The 17,598-nt window shown below is 42.9% G+C and overlaps 1 protein-coding gene across 7 annotated transcripts in view; it reads left to right on the top strand.

The window, feature by feature from the left end:
- Positions 1-17,598, top strand: part of ARHGEF6 (Rac/Cdc42 guanine nucleotide exchange factor 6) — a 126,433-nt gene that overhangs the window by 33,624 nt on the left and 75,211 nt on the right. For all 7 annotated transcript variants that reach the window (XM_028482159.2, XM_028482160.2, XM_024128175.3 and 4 more), the window contains one exon: positions 13,872-13,942. In XM_028482159.2, coding sequence (XP_028337960.1) covers positions 13,872-13,942 — 71 coding nt within the window. The remainder of the gene's footprint in view (positions 1-13,871; positions 13,943-17,598) is intronic.

Here is a 17,598-nt window from a genome sequence, read left to right as displayed (position 1 = left end):
ACATCAAGGCAGCAAAACCTAAAAAAGCAAAAGAATTCAAAGCTCAGACAACTGTTCCACCTTAACTATGTCCCCTTCTGTCTACTAATTCTAGCCCGTGTAATACAGTACAAAGCCCTTCCTGCTACTCTAAGAATCACCATGGCAGAATACAACAATAAGAGAGGTCATGTGCTAACTTCCTTTTTTAGCCCTAAGCTCTTTGAGCAGACCTAAGTCTAAATGCCTCAGAGATGTGTAGGAGAAATAATAATCATAGGACTGCAGGAAGCTGTCTGGCCACTTTGATTCTGAAAAAGATTGCCCTTAACTCATTCATGATACCCAGAGAATGCAATCTAATCACTCATCAGTAATCTTTCTAGAACTTTCTTGGGTAACGTACTTGCCTTTTATTATTTAAGAAACTAGGTCCTGGGCTTCCCTGGTGGTGCAGTGGTTAAGAATCTGCCTGCCAATGCAGGGGACATGGGTTCGAGCCCTGGTCCGGGAAGATCCCACATGCCGCGGAGCAACTAAGCCCGTGCGCCGCAACTACTGAGCCTGCGCTTCAGAGCCCACGAGCCACAGCTACGGAAGCCCGCGTGCCTAGAGCCCATGCTCCGCAACAAGAGAAGCCACCGCAATGAGGAGCCCGCGCACCACAATGAAGAGTAGCCCCCGCTCACCACAGCTAGAGAAAGCCTGCGCGCAGCAACGAAGACCCACCACGGCCAAAAATAAATAAATAAAATAAATTAATTAATTTAAAAAAAAAAGAAACTAGGTCCTGCCTATATTTAAAAAAAAAATCCCTAGCATTATAAAAATGTCACGATACAGATAAAGTAAGGTTCAGTTATTCACATTATTATATCTCTTCACTCTTCAAAGCTATTTACCCAAGGGCTCCTTTTAAGTAGCTAGCGCCTCAGTATATTTTTTCCTTTGGTTAATGTCTTTATTGCTTTTTAAAAAAATAAATAAATTTATTTATTTATTTATTTTTATTCATTTATTTTTGCCTGCGTTGCTGTGTGTGGGCTTTCTCTAGTTGCGACGAGCGGGGGGCTACTCTTCGTTGAGGTGGCTTCTCTTGTTCTGTAGCATGGGCTCTAGGCGCACGGGCTTCAGTAGTTGTGGCATGTGGGCTCAGTAGTTGTGGCTCGCGGGCTCTAGAGCACAGGCTCAGTAGTTGTGGCGCACGGGCTTAGTTGCTCCGCGGCATGCGGGATTCACATTATTATATCTCTTCACTCTTCAAAGCTATTTACCCAAGGGCTCCTTTTAAGTAGCTAGCGCCTCAGTATATTTTTTCCTTTGGTTAATGTCTTTATTGCTTTTTAAAAAAATAAATAAATTTATTTATTTATTTATTTTTATTCATTTATTTTTGCCTGCGTTGCTGTGTGTGGGCTTTCTCTAGTTGCGACGAGCGGGGGGCTACTCTTCGTTGAGGTGGCTTCTCTTGTTCTGTAGCATGGGCTCTAGGCGCACGGGCTTCAGTAGTTGTGGCATGTGGGCTCAGTAGTTGTGGCTCGCGGGCTCTAGAGCACAGGCTCAGTAGTTGTGGCGCACGGGCTTAGTTGCTCCGCGGCATGCGGGATCTTCCCGGACCAGGGATCGAACCCATGTCTCCTGCATTGGCAGGCAGATTCTTAACCACTGCGCCACCAGGGAAGTCCCTTTATTGCTTTTTTTAATGCCTCAAAATTAATACTATTATTTAATAAAATTATAGGCTCACTGTAAATAAGTTAAAACTTATAGATAATGTAGATAATAAAAATTCCCCTCTCCTTCACCTCCTCCCCCAGATAACCACTGTGAGGAGCTTTTCCCTAAAGCATTTGAGATAAAATTTAGTTTCACGCTTTTCTGTGTTGTGTGTTGGGTGAAGGTGGGGCATTTCCTTTAATGGAATAAGTGTTTAGTAACAGATTTATAATTATATATATATGTGTAGATGTCTTAGCAGTTTTTAATTCGCTTGGCCAAAAAGTTTGTTCGGGTTTTTCCGTTAAGCTGTTACGAAAAGCCTGAACGAACTTTTTGGCCAATGCAATATTACTGGGAATCGAGACGTTTCTGTTGAGCCCTGAAGTATTTTCACAGGCTGTGCTTGAAATTTCCTTGGTTTTGATGATTTTCACAGACGATTTTCACCCCTTGCTGCATCTTTCAATTGGTGTAATCTCGTTGTTAGGATCTCTAAATAATTTTACAGATTCACTCTAACTTGGCTTCATCTGTAAAACTAAAAGGAACAGCTCTTGCTTCCTGGCCTGGGAGTCCCAAGCATTGTTTGAGGGGTTGTGGGGGGCAGACAGACAGCACGCATTCCTTATAGTGTCCCTTATTGAGATGCCTTGTAGCCTTGTAGTGTATATTCTGGCCCCTGCCTTGTGGACCGACTGCCCTGAGCTGTTTGTCCTGGCCTTTGGCCCCTTCCCTTAGAGCTTTTCCTATACTCCCTTTGGTTTACCACTCAGTTAAGGACTCACCTGGCAGCTTTCTGGCTCTGGTTTGAGCACCTAGGGAACCTAACCCTTAGAAGCATCCTATGCAACTGTCAAGGATAGGTCTGGCTAGCTGGGGCCAGGAAGCCTGCTCGTCAGGGAAGGCCTCAGACTGGAAGAAAATGGACCATCTCTCACCTAGTTTATTGCAGTAGCTTCCTAACTGGCATCCCTGCTCCTGTCCTTGTCACCCCTGTAATCTAATTTAAACTCAGTAGATCCAGAGTGATCCTTTCAAAGTGTAACTTGAGTAATATAATGGCTCCCCATCTGAAAAAGAGTAAAGGTCAAGGTCATTCCCAATAGCCTACAAGGCCCTCCAGGATTTGGCCTCTGGTGGCCCCTCTGGTCTTCTCTTTGACCTCTCTCCCCCTCACTCATCTCACTTCAACCACACTGGCCTCCTGGTTGCCTGTTCCAGACAGGCTCCTGCCTCACCTGCTGTCCCTCCACCTGGAACGCTCTCCCCAGATATCAGCACAGCTGGTTCACTTACCTACTTCAGGTCTTTGCTCACTCGTTGGCTTCACGGTAGCACCTTCCCCGGTCACCCAGGAGAAGAGTGAACCCTATTATCACTGCCCCTATCCCCCTTCCCTTTTGTAGGTTTTGGTTTACCATTTCTTTCTATCTAACATAGTGTACATTTACTTATTTATTTCATTTACCATCTGTATCCGACCATTAGAATGTAAGTACCACAAGGGCAGAAATGTTTTTTCTGTGTTGTTGGGCTCAGTAAGTATTTGTAAAATGAATGAATATTGTGGGGCAGTTCATTCAATTCTTTTTAAAAAAAAAAAAAATTATTTATTTATTTATTTTCTGCTGCACTGGGTCTTCGTTGCTATGTGCAGGCTTTCTCTCGTGGCAAGTGGGGGCTACTCTTCATTGCAGAGCATGGGCTCTAGGCATGCGGGCTTCAGTAGTTGTGACACACAGGTCAGTAGTTGTGGCTCGCAGGCTCAGTAGTTGTGATGCACGGGCTTAGCTGCTCTGAGGCATGTGGGATCTTCCCGGACCAGGGATCAAAAGGTCATTCAATTCTGTTTATCTTGTTCATTGAGCATCTCCTGGGTACTTGGTGGGGAGGGGGCTGTAAAAATCTGTCCCCATGGACCCTGCCCCCAAGGAGCTTACAGTCTAGTAGTCAAGATAGGTGTGTACACAACCAACCGTGACAGGATAGGACAGAGTCACACAGACAAAGCTCTACATACGAAGCTGTTGGAGGAGTAAAGAAACGATGTGATTAACAGTAACCTCAGAGGGAAAGAGCACTTGATTTGGGTCTTGAATGATGAAAAGAGGCTTATGATGGGCAGAAGGTTAGAAGGAGTCACTAAGTTAAAGCCGGGAAGTAGGGAAGCGTGGAGTGGGTGGTAGGAGGATTTGGGCTGAGGGTCTGGTGAGTGAAGAGAAGGGGTGGCGCCTTGAGCTGGAGCTACATTAAGAAGGGTGTCAGTGACAAGCTGTAAGCAGGGGATTACATGTGGTTTAGGGAGATCTTTCTAACGGTGGTGTTGGGGCTGGATGGCAGGGAAGTGGTGGGGATAACCAATGAGGATGTGAGGAAACCAGTTAAGACTACTGCTGAGGTCCCAGCAATCCAGATAGTGGCATGGGTGACTTTGGCGACAGTGGAGAGGAAGAGAAAGTGGATGGATGCAGTAGATATTGTGAAAATAGAATCAAGAAAACTGGCTGATAATCAGCTATGAGGAAAAGGGAAGAGGTGAGCATAATGCCAAGTCTAGGGGTCCAGCTTGATGGTGAGCTCCTTAAGGGCGTGCGATGCCATCCACCTAGCCAGCCAGCAGAGGACTAGGATATCGGTCTCCGGCCTGGGCACCGGTCAGGCACAGAAACCTGAGGCATGCCTCTTGCCCTCATGGCGTTCATAGTCTAGTGAGGGGAAGATCTCATTAGCATATTGAATGGTAACTTCCAAATACAGAGTACTCTGGAGAGTGGTGAGCAGAAGAGGGGTGCCTAAGTGGTCCTGACATGTAGGTCAAAGGGAAATTATTCATCTTCGTATACCTTCCTATCTCCATAGTGCCTAATGCAGTGCTTTAGACATACATGCTGAGCTCCATTAATAGAGAAGATAGGAGAAGGGTGTGTGTGTGTGTGTGTGTGTGTGTACGCGCACGTGCGCGTGCCTGCGTGCTGGGGGGGTAATTGGTACTGAAGATGATGAGTTGTTCTGGACATGTTGAGTGGAAGCGCCAGCGAGTCATCATTCTGAAGATTTCTAGCAGGTTGGCAGTATGGATTTGGAGCACGGGAGAGAGAGAAGAGCAGCAGATGAAACCGACAGTGGACAGTATGAAGTGGTGGATGATGAAGCGTCAAATACATAGCAGATCATCAGTGGACAGAGAGAACACCGTGGCTGGAGAGGTCGGGAGAGGCTTCCCGGAGGAGATAGGGCTTGAGCTGAACCCTCAAAGACACGGAGACTGTGTGGATAGGCCCAGAAGGACAATCTAAGTTGCAGTGATTGGTTGGGGAGATCAAAAACCATGAAGGAGCTGTGGTAGGTGAGCAGAGCGAGTTTAGGGGACCGTGGAAGAGATGAGCTGGGTGTCCTGCAAAGGTCTTGCTGGGAAAGTAGGTGTCAGGTCTTTGCTGACTTGAATTCTTTCCCACCCAAGTCTTGCCTCCACAAAACAGTAAGCAGGCCAAAAGCTACCTAGGATGCTGATGAAGGACAATATCAGTTCAATGTTGTGCTGTTTTATGCTTTGGTCTAGAAAATACTTGTCAACTTTGGAATTTCTTTCCACGAAGTCCATACTGCTGTGGAAGCTCAGGAAAGAAAATTTATTTTTAAAGAGTTAAAAAAAAATGATTTCTAAGTTAAATGCCTAGCTCAAAGAAACAAAACCTTCAATTTGGAGTTTTAAACTCCTCTGCCATACAACTTCTGGGTCCTTTATGAAGCTGAATCAGGCATGGAACCATCTGCTTACTATTGGGGCAGATGTCTAACACTGAGGTCACTCAAGGAGTCAGGAATTCTGACATAACTTGTTCATGGTAGCCTGGGGTACCATTCAGGCTGATACTACAGGTTCTTTAGGATTGTCTTAGAAACCAAATGAAGCAACCCTAGCCCGAGACAGCCCTTAGCCCTGCAGATGGCTGTGCCATGGAGAGCTGTGCAGTGTTTTCTTCCCTTGACAAGAGCACTTCATGCTCTGGAAGTTTGCCCTTGGGGAGTGGCCTTTTACGTTTTAGATTCGACTGTAACTTTTGTCTAGAGATAATTATGGCCGAAGCCCTGGGGACATCTTCTTCCTCTCTTCAGGAGGAGGTTGATTTCTGAGGACCTACAGAACCACCAGTGTAATAGTGTAGAAAGTTAAGAAATAGAATATTTGAGTATAATGTTTTACACACACACACACACACACACACACACACACACACACACCTTTCAACATGAGCTTAAGACTGAAGATAGAGTAGGTTTTTGTGACCATGATGATAAAAGCCTCTCACCAAGGATGATGGAACCGGACACTGGTGACATTAGGAAGCCCTTGTTACCAGTCAATTTCTGGTTACATGAGAAAAGTAAACCCTCTTTTGACTAAAAATATTTTTTCAAGGATCTTCAAGAAAAATACCTGTATGAATAACTTAGTCATTATATAAACTACAGAAGATATATTAAGGGCCCTTGCTCCTTTATTTCATTTGAGTCAGATACATTATAAATAAGAGAATTAGCCATTTATCCAATTTTCAGTCCTTTTCTTCAAAATCAGCGGTAACTTGTAAATTAACCTGTGTATACATCAAAGTCATGTCTGCCACTACATCAGTAAGATAGCAAATTATATCTCTCTTGTTAAAAAAATTTAGTTAATTTATTTATTTTTGGCTGTGTTGGGTCTTCGTTGCTGCATGCGGGCTTTCTCTAGTTGCGGCGAGCGGGGGCTACTCTTTGTTGCGGTGCGTGGGCTTCTCATTGCGGTGTCTTCTCTTGTGGAGCACGGGCTCTAGGCGCATGGGCTTCAGTAGTTGTGGCACGCAGGCTCAGTAGTTGCGGTGTATGGGCTTAGTGACTCCGCGGCATGTGGGATCTTCCCGGACCAGGGCTCAAACCTGTGTCCTCTGCATTGGCAGGCAGATGCTTTTTTTTTTTTGTGGTATTTTGGCCTCTCACTGCTGTGGCCTCTCCGTTTGGGGAGCACAGGCTCTGGACGCGCAGGCTCAGCAGCCATGGCTCACGGGCCCAACCGCTCCGCGGCATGTGGGGCATGTGGGATCTTCCCGGACCGAGGCACGAACCCGTGCCCCCTGCATCGGCAGGCAGACTCTGAACCACTGCGCCACCAGGGAAGCCCAAGCAGGCAGATTCTTAACCACTGCGCCACCGGGAAAGTCCCTATATCTCTTTTTTTATTTGTATCTTTGTTACCGAGAGAGGCTACATGTTTTGTCAGGACTTTGCATTAAAATTTTCCTGGCAAAATGTCCATGCCAAGAAAATATTGAGGCAAGTATGATTGGAGCAGATATTTTAAGCAAGTTCTGTTTTCTACAGCTGATTCAGTTAAGGGATCATTAAATCCTTCTAAAACTTCTTCTTGGGTAAATATAGATGTCAAGTGAGGGGATTAGGTAGATGGCTAATTAAATTTGTATCAAGGCAGATTAAGAAATGACTCTTCCTACTTATTAAAATCCAAAACTAGGATTGGGCTTTATATTTAGACTTCCTGTTTTAAACCTCTGGGTGTATCACATAGATGCTTCATGTCCAGAGAAAGCTAGTTATCACTAGATTTCTTTTTGACCTGTCACCACCAACAGGCATAGGAATCTGTACCTCAGCAAGGGAGGGGAATGAATCGAGAGTTAATGGGAAAGGGATCTTTACATCAGAATTAGGAGGGTTGGGCTTCCCTGGTGGCCCAGTGGTTGAGAATCCACCTGCCACCGCAGGGGACACGGGCTCGAGCCCCGGTCCGGGAAGATCCCACATGCCGCGGAGCAACTAAGCCCGTGCGCCACAACTACTGAGCCCACGTGCCACAGCTGCTGAGGCCTGCGCACCTAGAGCCTGTGCTCCGCAACGGGAGAGGCCACCACGATAAGTCATTTGAATTCTTCACTGCGTTGACTGATTTTTTTCCCCACGGATTGAATTGAATTGACCAGTTTTTTAATGGCCTTAGAAACACCATGTAAAAGGTTTATGTTTTCATGTTAGGTCATATCGGGGAGGAAGAAATTTTCCTCTAACCCTTCTTGGTTCTTCTGTCTGGTCTGAGAACTAAGCCAATGTGAGATATTAACAGGAGGAAATCCAAGTTTAATAACATGTACACATGGGAGAGACCCAGGAGAACTGAATAAGTCGCCAAAATGGTGAAACCCTCACCGTAAATACCAACTTCAGCTAAAGACAAAAGAGGATGTTGGGGTTAGGGGTTTGGGACTTCAAAGGGGCGGGAAGGCAATTGACATAGAGATGGAAAAGCAAATGTTTAGTAAATAAACGTTTGCCGGGCCGGGCAGAGACAGTGGGACACGGAGTAGACTCTGATCTCTGGGAGTTGCCCCCCCAGACCCAGCACACGTTCTTTGCATATGTCTCTGCTGATAGCTCTGTTCCAGGAACAGGCCCTCTCCCTAAATTCTCTAGGCAGCTAAGGGGGTGGTGAAAAGAAAGACTTCCTGAGTCTTTAGAACCTTGATTGTCATCAGCTTGAAATAATCCACATGCCAAAGAGACATTTTGGGGTGGCAACTTTTGCTCCCCTCCCGTCACTTTGAACCACCCCCAGGGACTGGACTTGTCTCCTCTGAACGTCCACATTCTTATTCCTTCTCTGCGGGTTGCCGAGGGTGGGTGTCAGCTAGGACTGCACGTGGCGGGAGTAGGCAGTGGTGGAGGGCAAAGGAGGTACAAGAGGCAAGAAGCTGTCACTGAAACCTAGAGCTGGTGTTTTTCTCTTTGCATCCACCCCTTGAATTTTTTTCATGGGGCCAGTTGTTTGCAAGGACTACATTTTTGAAGACTTTCCAAGCTTGTCCTTCCAAATCTGTCTTCCTTCTTCTCTTGGTATTGATTCCCCATCCTACCCCAAGACTGCAGGGACAGCCAGACCTTCCAGCACTATGCTGAGTGAGAGTGGTGAGAGCAGACATCCTTGTCTTGTTCCTGATCTTAGGGCGAAAGTATTCAGCCTTAGGTCTTGCACTGCTAGTTAAGATGCTAGCTGTAGGATTTCCGTAGATGCTCTTTATTGAGTTGGAGAAGTTCCTCTTTATTCCTTTTTTTTCTGGAAGTTTTTTTTTTTCTTGAATGGGTGTTGAATTTTGTCCTGTGCTTTTGCTGCAGCGATTGCTATTATCATGTGATTTTTCTTTTTAGACTATTAATACCATGGGTTTCATTGATTGATTTTTGAATATTTAACCAACATCCATGAGATGAATTCTATGGTATACAATTCTTTTAAAATATCACTGAATTCTATTTGCTAATTCTTTGTTAACGTTTTTTGCATCGAAATTCATGAGGGGTATGGGTCTGCGGTTTTCTTTTTTGTTCTGTCTTTGTCTGGTTTTGGTGTCAGTGTAATTAATAGTGACTTTATAAAATGAATTGGAAAGTGACCCCTTCTCTTTATTTTCTGTAAGAGATTGGGAATAATTGCTATGGCTTCTTCCTTAAACATTTGGTAGAACTCGCCACTGAAACCATATGGGCCTGGAGATTTCTTTTTTCCACAGTTTTAAATTTATAACTTCAATTTCCAGAATAATTATAAGGCTATTCAAATAGTGTATTTAATATTGGGTGAACTGTGGTAGTTTTGGTTTTCTGAGGAATTGCTCCATTTCATACCTAATTATCAAATTTATGTGTTTTAAGTTGTTCGTGGTATTTCTTTATTATCTTTTGGGCATCTCCAGAGTCTGTAATGATATCCCCTACTTCACTCCTCCTATTGGTAATTTGTGTCTTCTCTCTTTTTTCCTCTGTCAGTCTTGCTAGAGGTTTGACAATTTTATTTTTTTAAAAACTGTTTTTCGCTGTAATATTTTTTTATTGAAGTGTAGTTGATTTACAGTATTGTGTTAGTTTCAGGTGTACAGCAAAGTGATTTGGTTATATGTATATATGTATATATCTATATTCTTTTTTTGATTCTTTTCTGTTATAGGTTATTACAATATATTGAATATAGTCCCCTGTGCTATACAGTAAATCCTTTTTTTAATATATATTTTATTCATTTATTTATTTATGGCTGTGTTGGGTCTTTGTTGCTGCGTGCAAGCTTTCTCTAGTTGCGGCGAGCGGGGGCTACTATTCCTTGCGGTGTGCGGGCTTCTCATTGCAGTGGCTTCTCTTGTTGCAGAGCATGGGCTCTAGGCGCAGTCTTCAATAGTTGCAGCATGCAGGCTCAGTAGTTGTGGTGCATGGGCTTAGTTGCTCCGCGGCATGTGGGATCTTCTTGGACCAGGGCTCAAACCCTTGTCCCCTGCATTGGCAGGCGGATTCTTAACCACTGCACCACCAGGGAGTCCTACAGTAAATCCTTGTTAACAATTTTATTGATCTTATCAAAGCACCAGCTCTTTTTACATCTTGTTCAGCCACCCAGGAATCTCCATGGCAGCCACTGTTTTCTTTCAATTCATGTTTCTCTGTTCTACTTCACATAGTTAACGTTTTTTTTCAGTTACAGTGACCAGTTTCTGTGGCCTTTCCTTTCCTCTTCTGTCTTGGCAGGCTCTCCATTACTGTTTACCCTTCCTTTTGGCCTTGCTTTCAAAAGGTGGTCGCATCTTGCTGGTTTCTCTAGAACGTTTCATTTTTATCAAGACTGGTTTACATCATAATTGCACAAAACAACCGAGTTCTAAGTAGCATTAAAGGTACATTATAGAAAACTTGCCTAATAAAAAATTGAAAGAATTTGGTAACTGTCGATTTTGAATATGCCTACGAGTGCAAAACCACGGTGTGCTGGGGGGAACACCGTGCTGGGCAGTACAATACTTGGGTTCAATTCCTGACTCCGCCACTTGCAATCTCAAGTAATAGGCTGGGTGGCTCTGCAGTGCTCACATTTACCCAGTAAAGCCTTGTGAAGCCACCATGTGGATCCAGGCAGACCCTGAAGTTGCATGAAGCTTTCCAAACCTGGTTATGCCCCAGTTTGGGGGCATTGAGGAGTGCCAGATTTGGTCCTCATTGTTGCCTTTTTGTTTTATTTCCACTTTACCCAGCCCGACCCAGCTGGACAGTTCACTGTCACAGGAACAGTCCTGCCTTGAGCACTGCCACTTCTACAGCTGTGCTTCTGGAATCTTCCCTGCCTAGAAAACTCTCTACTGTCTTCTCTGCCTATTTGAATTCTAGCCTCCCCTCCAGGGACAGATCAAGTACCCCCTGCCCAGCAAGGTCTTCTCTGACCATCCCAGATCACACTGATGACCCCTCTGAACTCCGGGGGGAACCACTGCTCATGCCATCGACTGGGCCCTTCAGTAGCTTCATCTCTGGACGTCCTGTTGGTTAGGAGCACAGGCTTTTGTCAAGACACACCAGGGCTTCAGTCTTGGCTTTGCCATTTCCCAAATTCATGCCCTTAAGCAGCTGACGTCACTTTCCTGCACCCTAGTGACCTCCTCTACAAAATGAGATCATCTCTGCCTTACAGGGTAGTTGTAAAGATCAAAGAAAATGTCTTAAAAGCAGTTAAGTGCCAAATAAACATAAGGGATATTTTAAATATAATAATAATTAGAAATTAAGGTTAAAGGGGAAAATGTTCATGAAATAATGTTGTAATAGGAGGATTACAAAGCTGAAGGTGAAGTAAGAAAGATCTATGTGTGTGTGTGTGTGTTCACAAACACATGTATAAAGAGAATGGGAACACTAATATGTATAAGATAGATTATTAATGAGAACCTGCTGTAGAGCACAGGGAGATGTACTTCACTTCACTGTACAGTAGAAACTAACACAACATTGTAAAACAACTATACCCCAATAAAAAAAATCTATTTTAATAGCAAAAAAGAAAGAATGGGAAGACGTACTTCAAAATGTTACTCTGGATGATGGTTAGCTCTGGGTAATGGGTTAATTGTTGGTTTTTCTTTTCTATATTTTGCATTTTTTAGGGTAGGAATGTAATAGATATAAAACTAGAAAATATTGTTTTTAAAAAGAAAAAAAATCAAGTCCTGATGATAATATTTGGTTATTTATACTCCACCATACATCAGAAAGAGTTGGTTTTTAAAAATTAATTAATTAATTAATTTTATTTATTTATTTGGCTGCGTTGGTTCTATGTTGCTGCGTGTGGGCTCTCTCCAGTTGCAGCGAGCGGGGGCTTCTCTTCGTTGTGGAGTGTGGGCTTCTCATTGCAGTGGCTTCTCATGTTGCAGAGCACGGGCTCTATGCACATGGACTTCAGTAGTTGTGGCACACGGACTTGGCAGTCGTGGCTTGCGACCCCTAGAGCGCAGGCTCAGGAGTTGTGGCGCACGGGCTTAGTTGCTCTGCGGCATATGGGATCTTCCTGGACCAGGGCTCAAACCCATGTCCCCTGCATTGGCAGGTGGATTTTTGTGTGTGTGTGTGTGTGGTACACGGGCCTCTCACTGTTGTGGCCTCTCCCGTCGCGGAGCACAGGCTGTGTGGGATCTTCCCAGACCAGGGCTCGAACCCGTGTCCCCTGCATCGGCAGGCAGACTCTCAACCACTGCGCCACCAGGGAAGCCCCTGGCAGGTGGATTCTTAACCACTGTGCCACCAGGGAAGTCCCCAGAAAGAGTTTAAAGCAGCATACAATATGGCAAGGTAAATGGAATATAAAACAAAATGAAGCAAAGGAGAAAATGAGGGTAGGGAAGACAGTCTGTAGTGACACTGGTAAACATTTATGATCACTGTCTTGTATTTTTATTAAGTGGTTTCTTTTTTTAAAACAGATTTTATTTATTTATTTATTTATTTTTGGCTGTGTTGGGTCTTCGTTACTGCGCGTGGGCTTTCTCTAGTTGCAGCTAGTGGGGGCTACTCTTCGTTGCGGTGTGTGGGCTTCTCATTGTGGTGGCTTCTCTTGTTGTGTGGCAGGGCTCTAGGTGCATGGGCTTCAGTAGTCGCAGCACGTGGGCTCAGTAGTTGTGACTCACGAGCTCTAGAGCACAGTCTCAGTAGTTGTGGCGCACGGGCTTAGTTGCTCCAAGGCATGTGGGATCTTCCCGGACCAGGGCTCGAACCCGTGTCCCCTGCATTGGCAGGAGGATTCTTAACCACTGCACCACCAGGGAAGCCCCTAAATTGATTTCATTTAGAGTGTAAATATATGCCACAGAGTACTGTGGTGTTTGAGAGGGGATAGTATAGGATATTCTGAAAACTAGTCAGGTCTGTTTAGGATTTTCAGTTCTAATAAAATTGTGGGTTATTGCACTAGATATAGTATTTATTATATAAACTATATTTCTTTAACTACTGTATGACAGAAGTGTGTGTTTACTTACTCATAGAACTCATCAGAAACCACATATAGAGATGTGACACTAAAATTATTTGAATTATCTAATAAAATCTTAGGGGGTCTTAAAGCAGCTTAGCGTTTGGCTGTGAAACCAAGAAGTCTTATATAGAGGCAAGGACATGCTGCATGTTCTCCCAAATCTTCTTTCGTCTCTAGGCCCTTGGTACCTGAGTAATACCACTTTGCAAAATTCAGAGAGGGTATTAGGTGTAGTGAGAACCTATAACCTAAATGGCTTCTTTTTTTTGAATTTTATTTCATTTATTTTTTATACAGCAGGTTCTTATTAGTTATCTATTTTATACATATTAGTGTATATATGGGTAAGACAAACTTTGTAAAAGAAAGGTATCTTTTTATAGCACAACATAATGATATTAAAATGATACATAAAAGAAGAATTTCTGCTAGTTTTCAGTGTATTAAACATTCTGATTATTTTGGTTTTGGCACAATAGACAGCCCTAAGAAAGGATGGCTGCTATTATTCTTGTATAGTAAGTTGCAAGATACAAATACACATATTTGGTTAGCACTGGCTTTGCTTATCTGTTTTGAATAAGTTGAATGGAGAGGCAGACTGGAGTGAAGAAACAGCCCAAAATGGAACTGAAATTTTTGCCTTGACCCTGTCATTAAGAAACTCTAGCTTGACCAGCTGTAGTTTAGTAAGATTATACTTTCACTTATTTGGGAATGTACATTTCCATTGAGCCTTCCACTTGACAATATTTATAGTATGTTAGTTGCCCTATGTTATAAACTGTTCATCTTACACCTGTATGATATTAACATAATTTAAATGTCTTTTTCACAGAGAGACCTCTCTCCCCCAAGGCTGTCAAAGGATTTGAAACTACTCCACTTACCAAGAATTATTATACTGTGGTGAGTGTTCAGATGATGAACAAAAATTTTCTTGACTCTCTACATGGAGAACCACTGATGTGTTGAGGTGACACCAGTGGAAGACTGGAGAAAGTTGCATTGCAAGGGTCTCCACTAATGACAGTGGAGCTCTTTTATTTGTAGGCTTGTTACAGACGTCTAGAAGTTTTACAACCACTGTACTGAGAAATTCAAGGGTAGCACAAAGGTTCAGAGCAAGGTCTACTACACTGCAGCAAAAGAGAAATCAGCTAATATGTAGAAATTATGGGGAAATTTAGCAGTTAGATCTAGCCTTACCAGATAGTTAGGAGGTGAATTCCCAAGTTCCTCTAATGCAATACGTTTTAAGTGATTGCATACTGTGATTTTATTTTAGAATCAATCAACCAGTTATGATAGCCTCTGAAATATTATCAACCTTGTTCTTGAGGAGAGCCCAAAGGGAAGGCTGCCCTTTGGCACAGAGGGGGGAATGAGATGGCTCTGGCTTGAACACAGATATGTCAAAATATATTAGCTATAAATAGGGCATGTGTAATACTCAAAATAAGTTCCCGTTTGAAAAAGAAATCATATCCTTTATCTACTCTCTGCTTTTCTCCATGTCTCCTTTCCAGACTTGGCCCAGTCAGCAATGAAAAGGTCAAGTCATCATGACCTCTAAGTCTCCCTGTCTGGTAGCCCTGTCATCTTCCCCGTCACAGCTGAAATACAGTTTCACTTTTCACCCAATGCTCTATGTGCATTTGTACTACGTGCTCCATTCATCGTGTCCATGGATAAACAGTTTTATTTTTATTTTTAAATTTTTATTTTATTTTTGGCCACACCACGCGGCTTGCGGGATCTTAGTTCCCCGACCAGGGATCGAACCCGTGCCCCTTGCAGTGGAAGTGTGGAGTCCTAATCACTAGAATGACAGGGAAGTCCCTAAACAGTTTTTAAATCTCTCTATGCGTTTGGTTTCAAAAAATGGAATTTCATTCTTCAGTGAATTTGCTCCGTAATGATGACATGAACAGTAGTTGGTATGAAAAATCAAGTAGGAGCTTCATAGGTAACCTGGACAATAATCACAGGGGATAATTTTGTCACTGTTCTTCCTCTTACATTTCCGAGGTTAAAACGTTACCCAAAGAGCTAGGCTTCCTTCTCCCTTCATCCCTGACCACTTTTTCTTTTTAAACTGGCAATATTTTGATGCCTTTTTTTCCTACACCTATATAGCTATATATCATTACATAGTTGCAATCATACTATATACACAATTTGTGTCCTGAGTTGTCACTTAACATTATATCATTTTTCAATTATTTATTTACCTTCTATTTCCTTTTTTTCTTCCAGTTTTATTGACATATAATTGACATGCAGCACTGTGTAAGTTTAAGGTGTACAGCATAATGATGTGACTTCCATACATCATGAAATGATGACCCCAATCAGTCATTGAATATCCATCATCTCATAGAGTTACAAAATTTAAAAAATAAAAAAAAATATATTTTCCTTGTGATGAGAACTCCTCAGGATTTACTCTCAACAACTGTCATAAAGAGCATACAACAGTGTCAATTATATTTATCATGTTGTACATTACATCCCTAGTACGTATTTATCTTATAACTGCAAGTTTGTACCTTTTGACCACCTTCACATAATTACCCCCCTGCCTCTGGTCCTGACCACTTTTAGCTTCCAGGCGACCCCCAAGGATTTAATTTTTAACAGAAGGGCACAGTCAAATGGTGGGTGAAAGTGTTACCGTAGCTGCTTCTCCCTGCGGACCTGGAGCACACCATCGCTCTGCTTTCAGTCTCTCTCTGCCTCTGCTGAGTCTACCAATTTAAAATGCTGGGATTATCCAAGGCAGACTAACCTCTGTGATTCTTATGGGCGTTATGTAAACCCCATATATACTGTATACCAACTCTGGATGTACTGTAGTTTCTTTTTTTTTTTTAATTAACTTTATTTTTGGCTGCGTTGAGTCTTTTTGCTGCCCGCGAGCTTTCCGTAGTTGTGGCAAGCGGGGGCTACTCTTTGTTGCGGTGCGCGGGCTTCTCATTGCGGTGGCTTCTCTTGTTGTGGAGCGTGGGCTCTAGGGCGTGCAGGCTTCAGTAGTTGTGGCACGCGGGCTCGGTAGTTGTGCCTTGTGGGCTCTAGAGCGCAGGCTCAGTAGTTGTGGCTCGCGGGCCTAGTTGCTCTGCGGCATGTGGGATCTTCCCGGACCAGGACTCAAACCCGTGTCCCCTGCATTGGCAGGCGGATTCTCAACCACTGCGCCGCCAGGGAAGCCCCTGTACTGTAGTTTCTATCACCCATCTCCTGTTGGAGTTCATGTACATTATTGCCAGTTCCTCACTATTATAAACAATTCTGCAGTGAACATCCTATATGTGTAACTTTGGCAAAGTATATAAAGATCTGTGAGGTGGATTCCTAGAAGTTAAATTGTTGAGCCAAAATATATATATATGTATTTAAATTTTGATAGATTTTGTCTCAAACCAAACTTAATAAAACAGAAGGTCTCGGAGAGCCCATGATGGCCTGGGAAGGAACTGTAGAGCTGTGGTGTAAATATTGCTGAATTATTGAGACCAGTTAGACATGTTGTTGTAACTAGATATGCATGTGAAGGGATTTGGGTTGATTGTTGGTGTTTTTTTCTAATTCACATTTTTGAGTATTTAGGCAAATTTTTAGCAGCAGCTAATTCAAAATATGTTCTGAGTGTTCTGATTGCCCTCCCAATCTGTGTTGAATACCTTAGACAAACTAAACTAATTCTAGCTTACCCACAGTATAATACCCACAGTATTTGGAGACCTGGAAAATCAAGTTCACCCACATATATGGTGTCCCCATCTGATCTTTTTTTTTTTTTGGTAAAAATGTAACAAATTTTATTTCCCATATGATCTTATATTAACTCTTATCCTCTCTAAGAGTCATTAATGTAGACATTTTCTGTTGCTAGTAGTATAAGGGCACAGGTGACTGATTTTTACTTCATTTTTTTTAAAACGGGAAGTATTTCTTTTCTGACTACATAACATTATGTAAACAATGATTTTTTAAAAAATCAGACAGTTCAGGAAAAGTATAAAGAAGAAAATACATATCACCTGTAATCCCACCACTCAGATGATCACTATTAACATCCTGGTGAATCTCATGACAATCTTTCTTTGAGGTAGATGTGTATCTGTGTGTGTGCGCACACGCGTGTGTGCATACATACATATATATAGCCTATGACGTGTGTGTGTGTGTATTTTAAACAGGAATTATGTATTCTTCATTATTTCTCCTTCGTGGAGATTTTTCTATTCTCAGACCCTGACAATACTGTTGCTGACCAGACCTGCTCTTTTTTGTTTTTTTTTTAACATATTTATTGGAGTATAATTGCTTTACAATGGTGTGTTAGTTCCTGCTTTAGAACAAAGTGAATCAGTTATACATATACATACGTTCCCATATCTCTTCCCTCTTGCGTCTCCCTCCCTCCCATCCTCCCTATCCCACCCCTCTAGGTGGTCACAAAGCACCGAGCTGATCTCCCTGTGCTATGCGGCTGTTTTCCACTAACTATCTGTTTTACGTTTGGTAGTGTATATATGTCCATGCCACTCTCTCACTTTGTC

Source organism: Physeter macrocephalus, chromosome 21 (genome assembly GCF_002837175.3).
Source record: "Physeter macrocephalus isolate SW-GA chromosome 21, ASM283717v5, whole genome shotgun sequence".
NCBI lineage: Eukaryota > Metazoa > Chordata > Mammalia > Artiodactyla > Physeteridae > Physeter > Physeter macrocephalus.
Note: the sequence above shows the minus strand (reverse complement) of the source record. Positions and strands in the feature narration are given on the sequence as shown.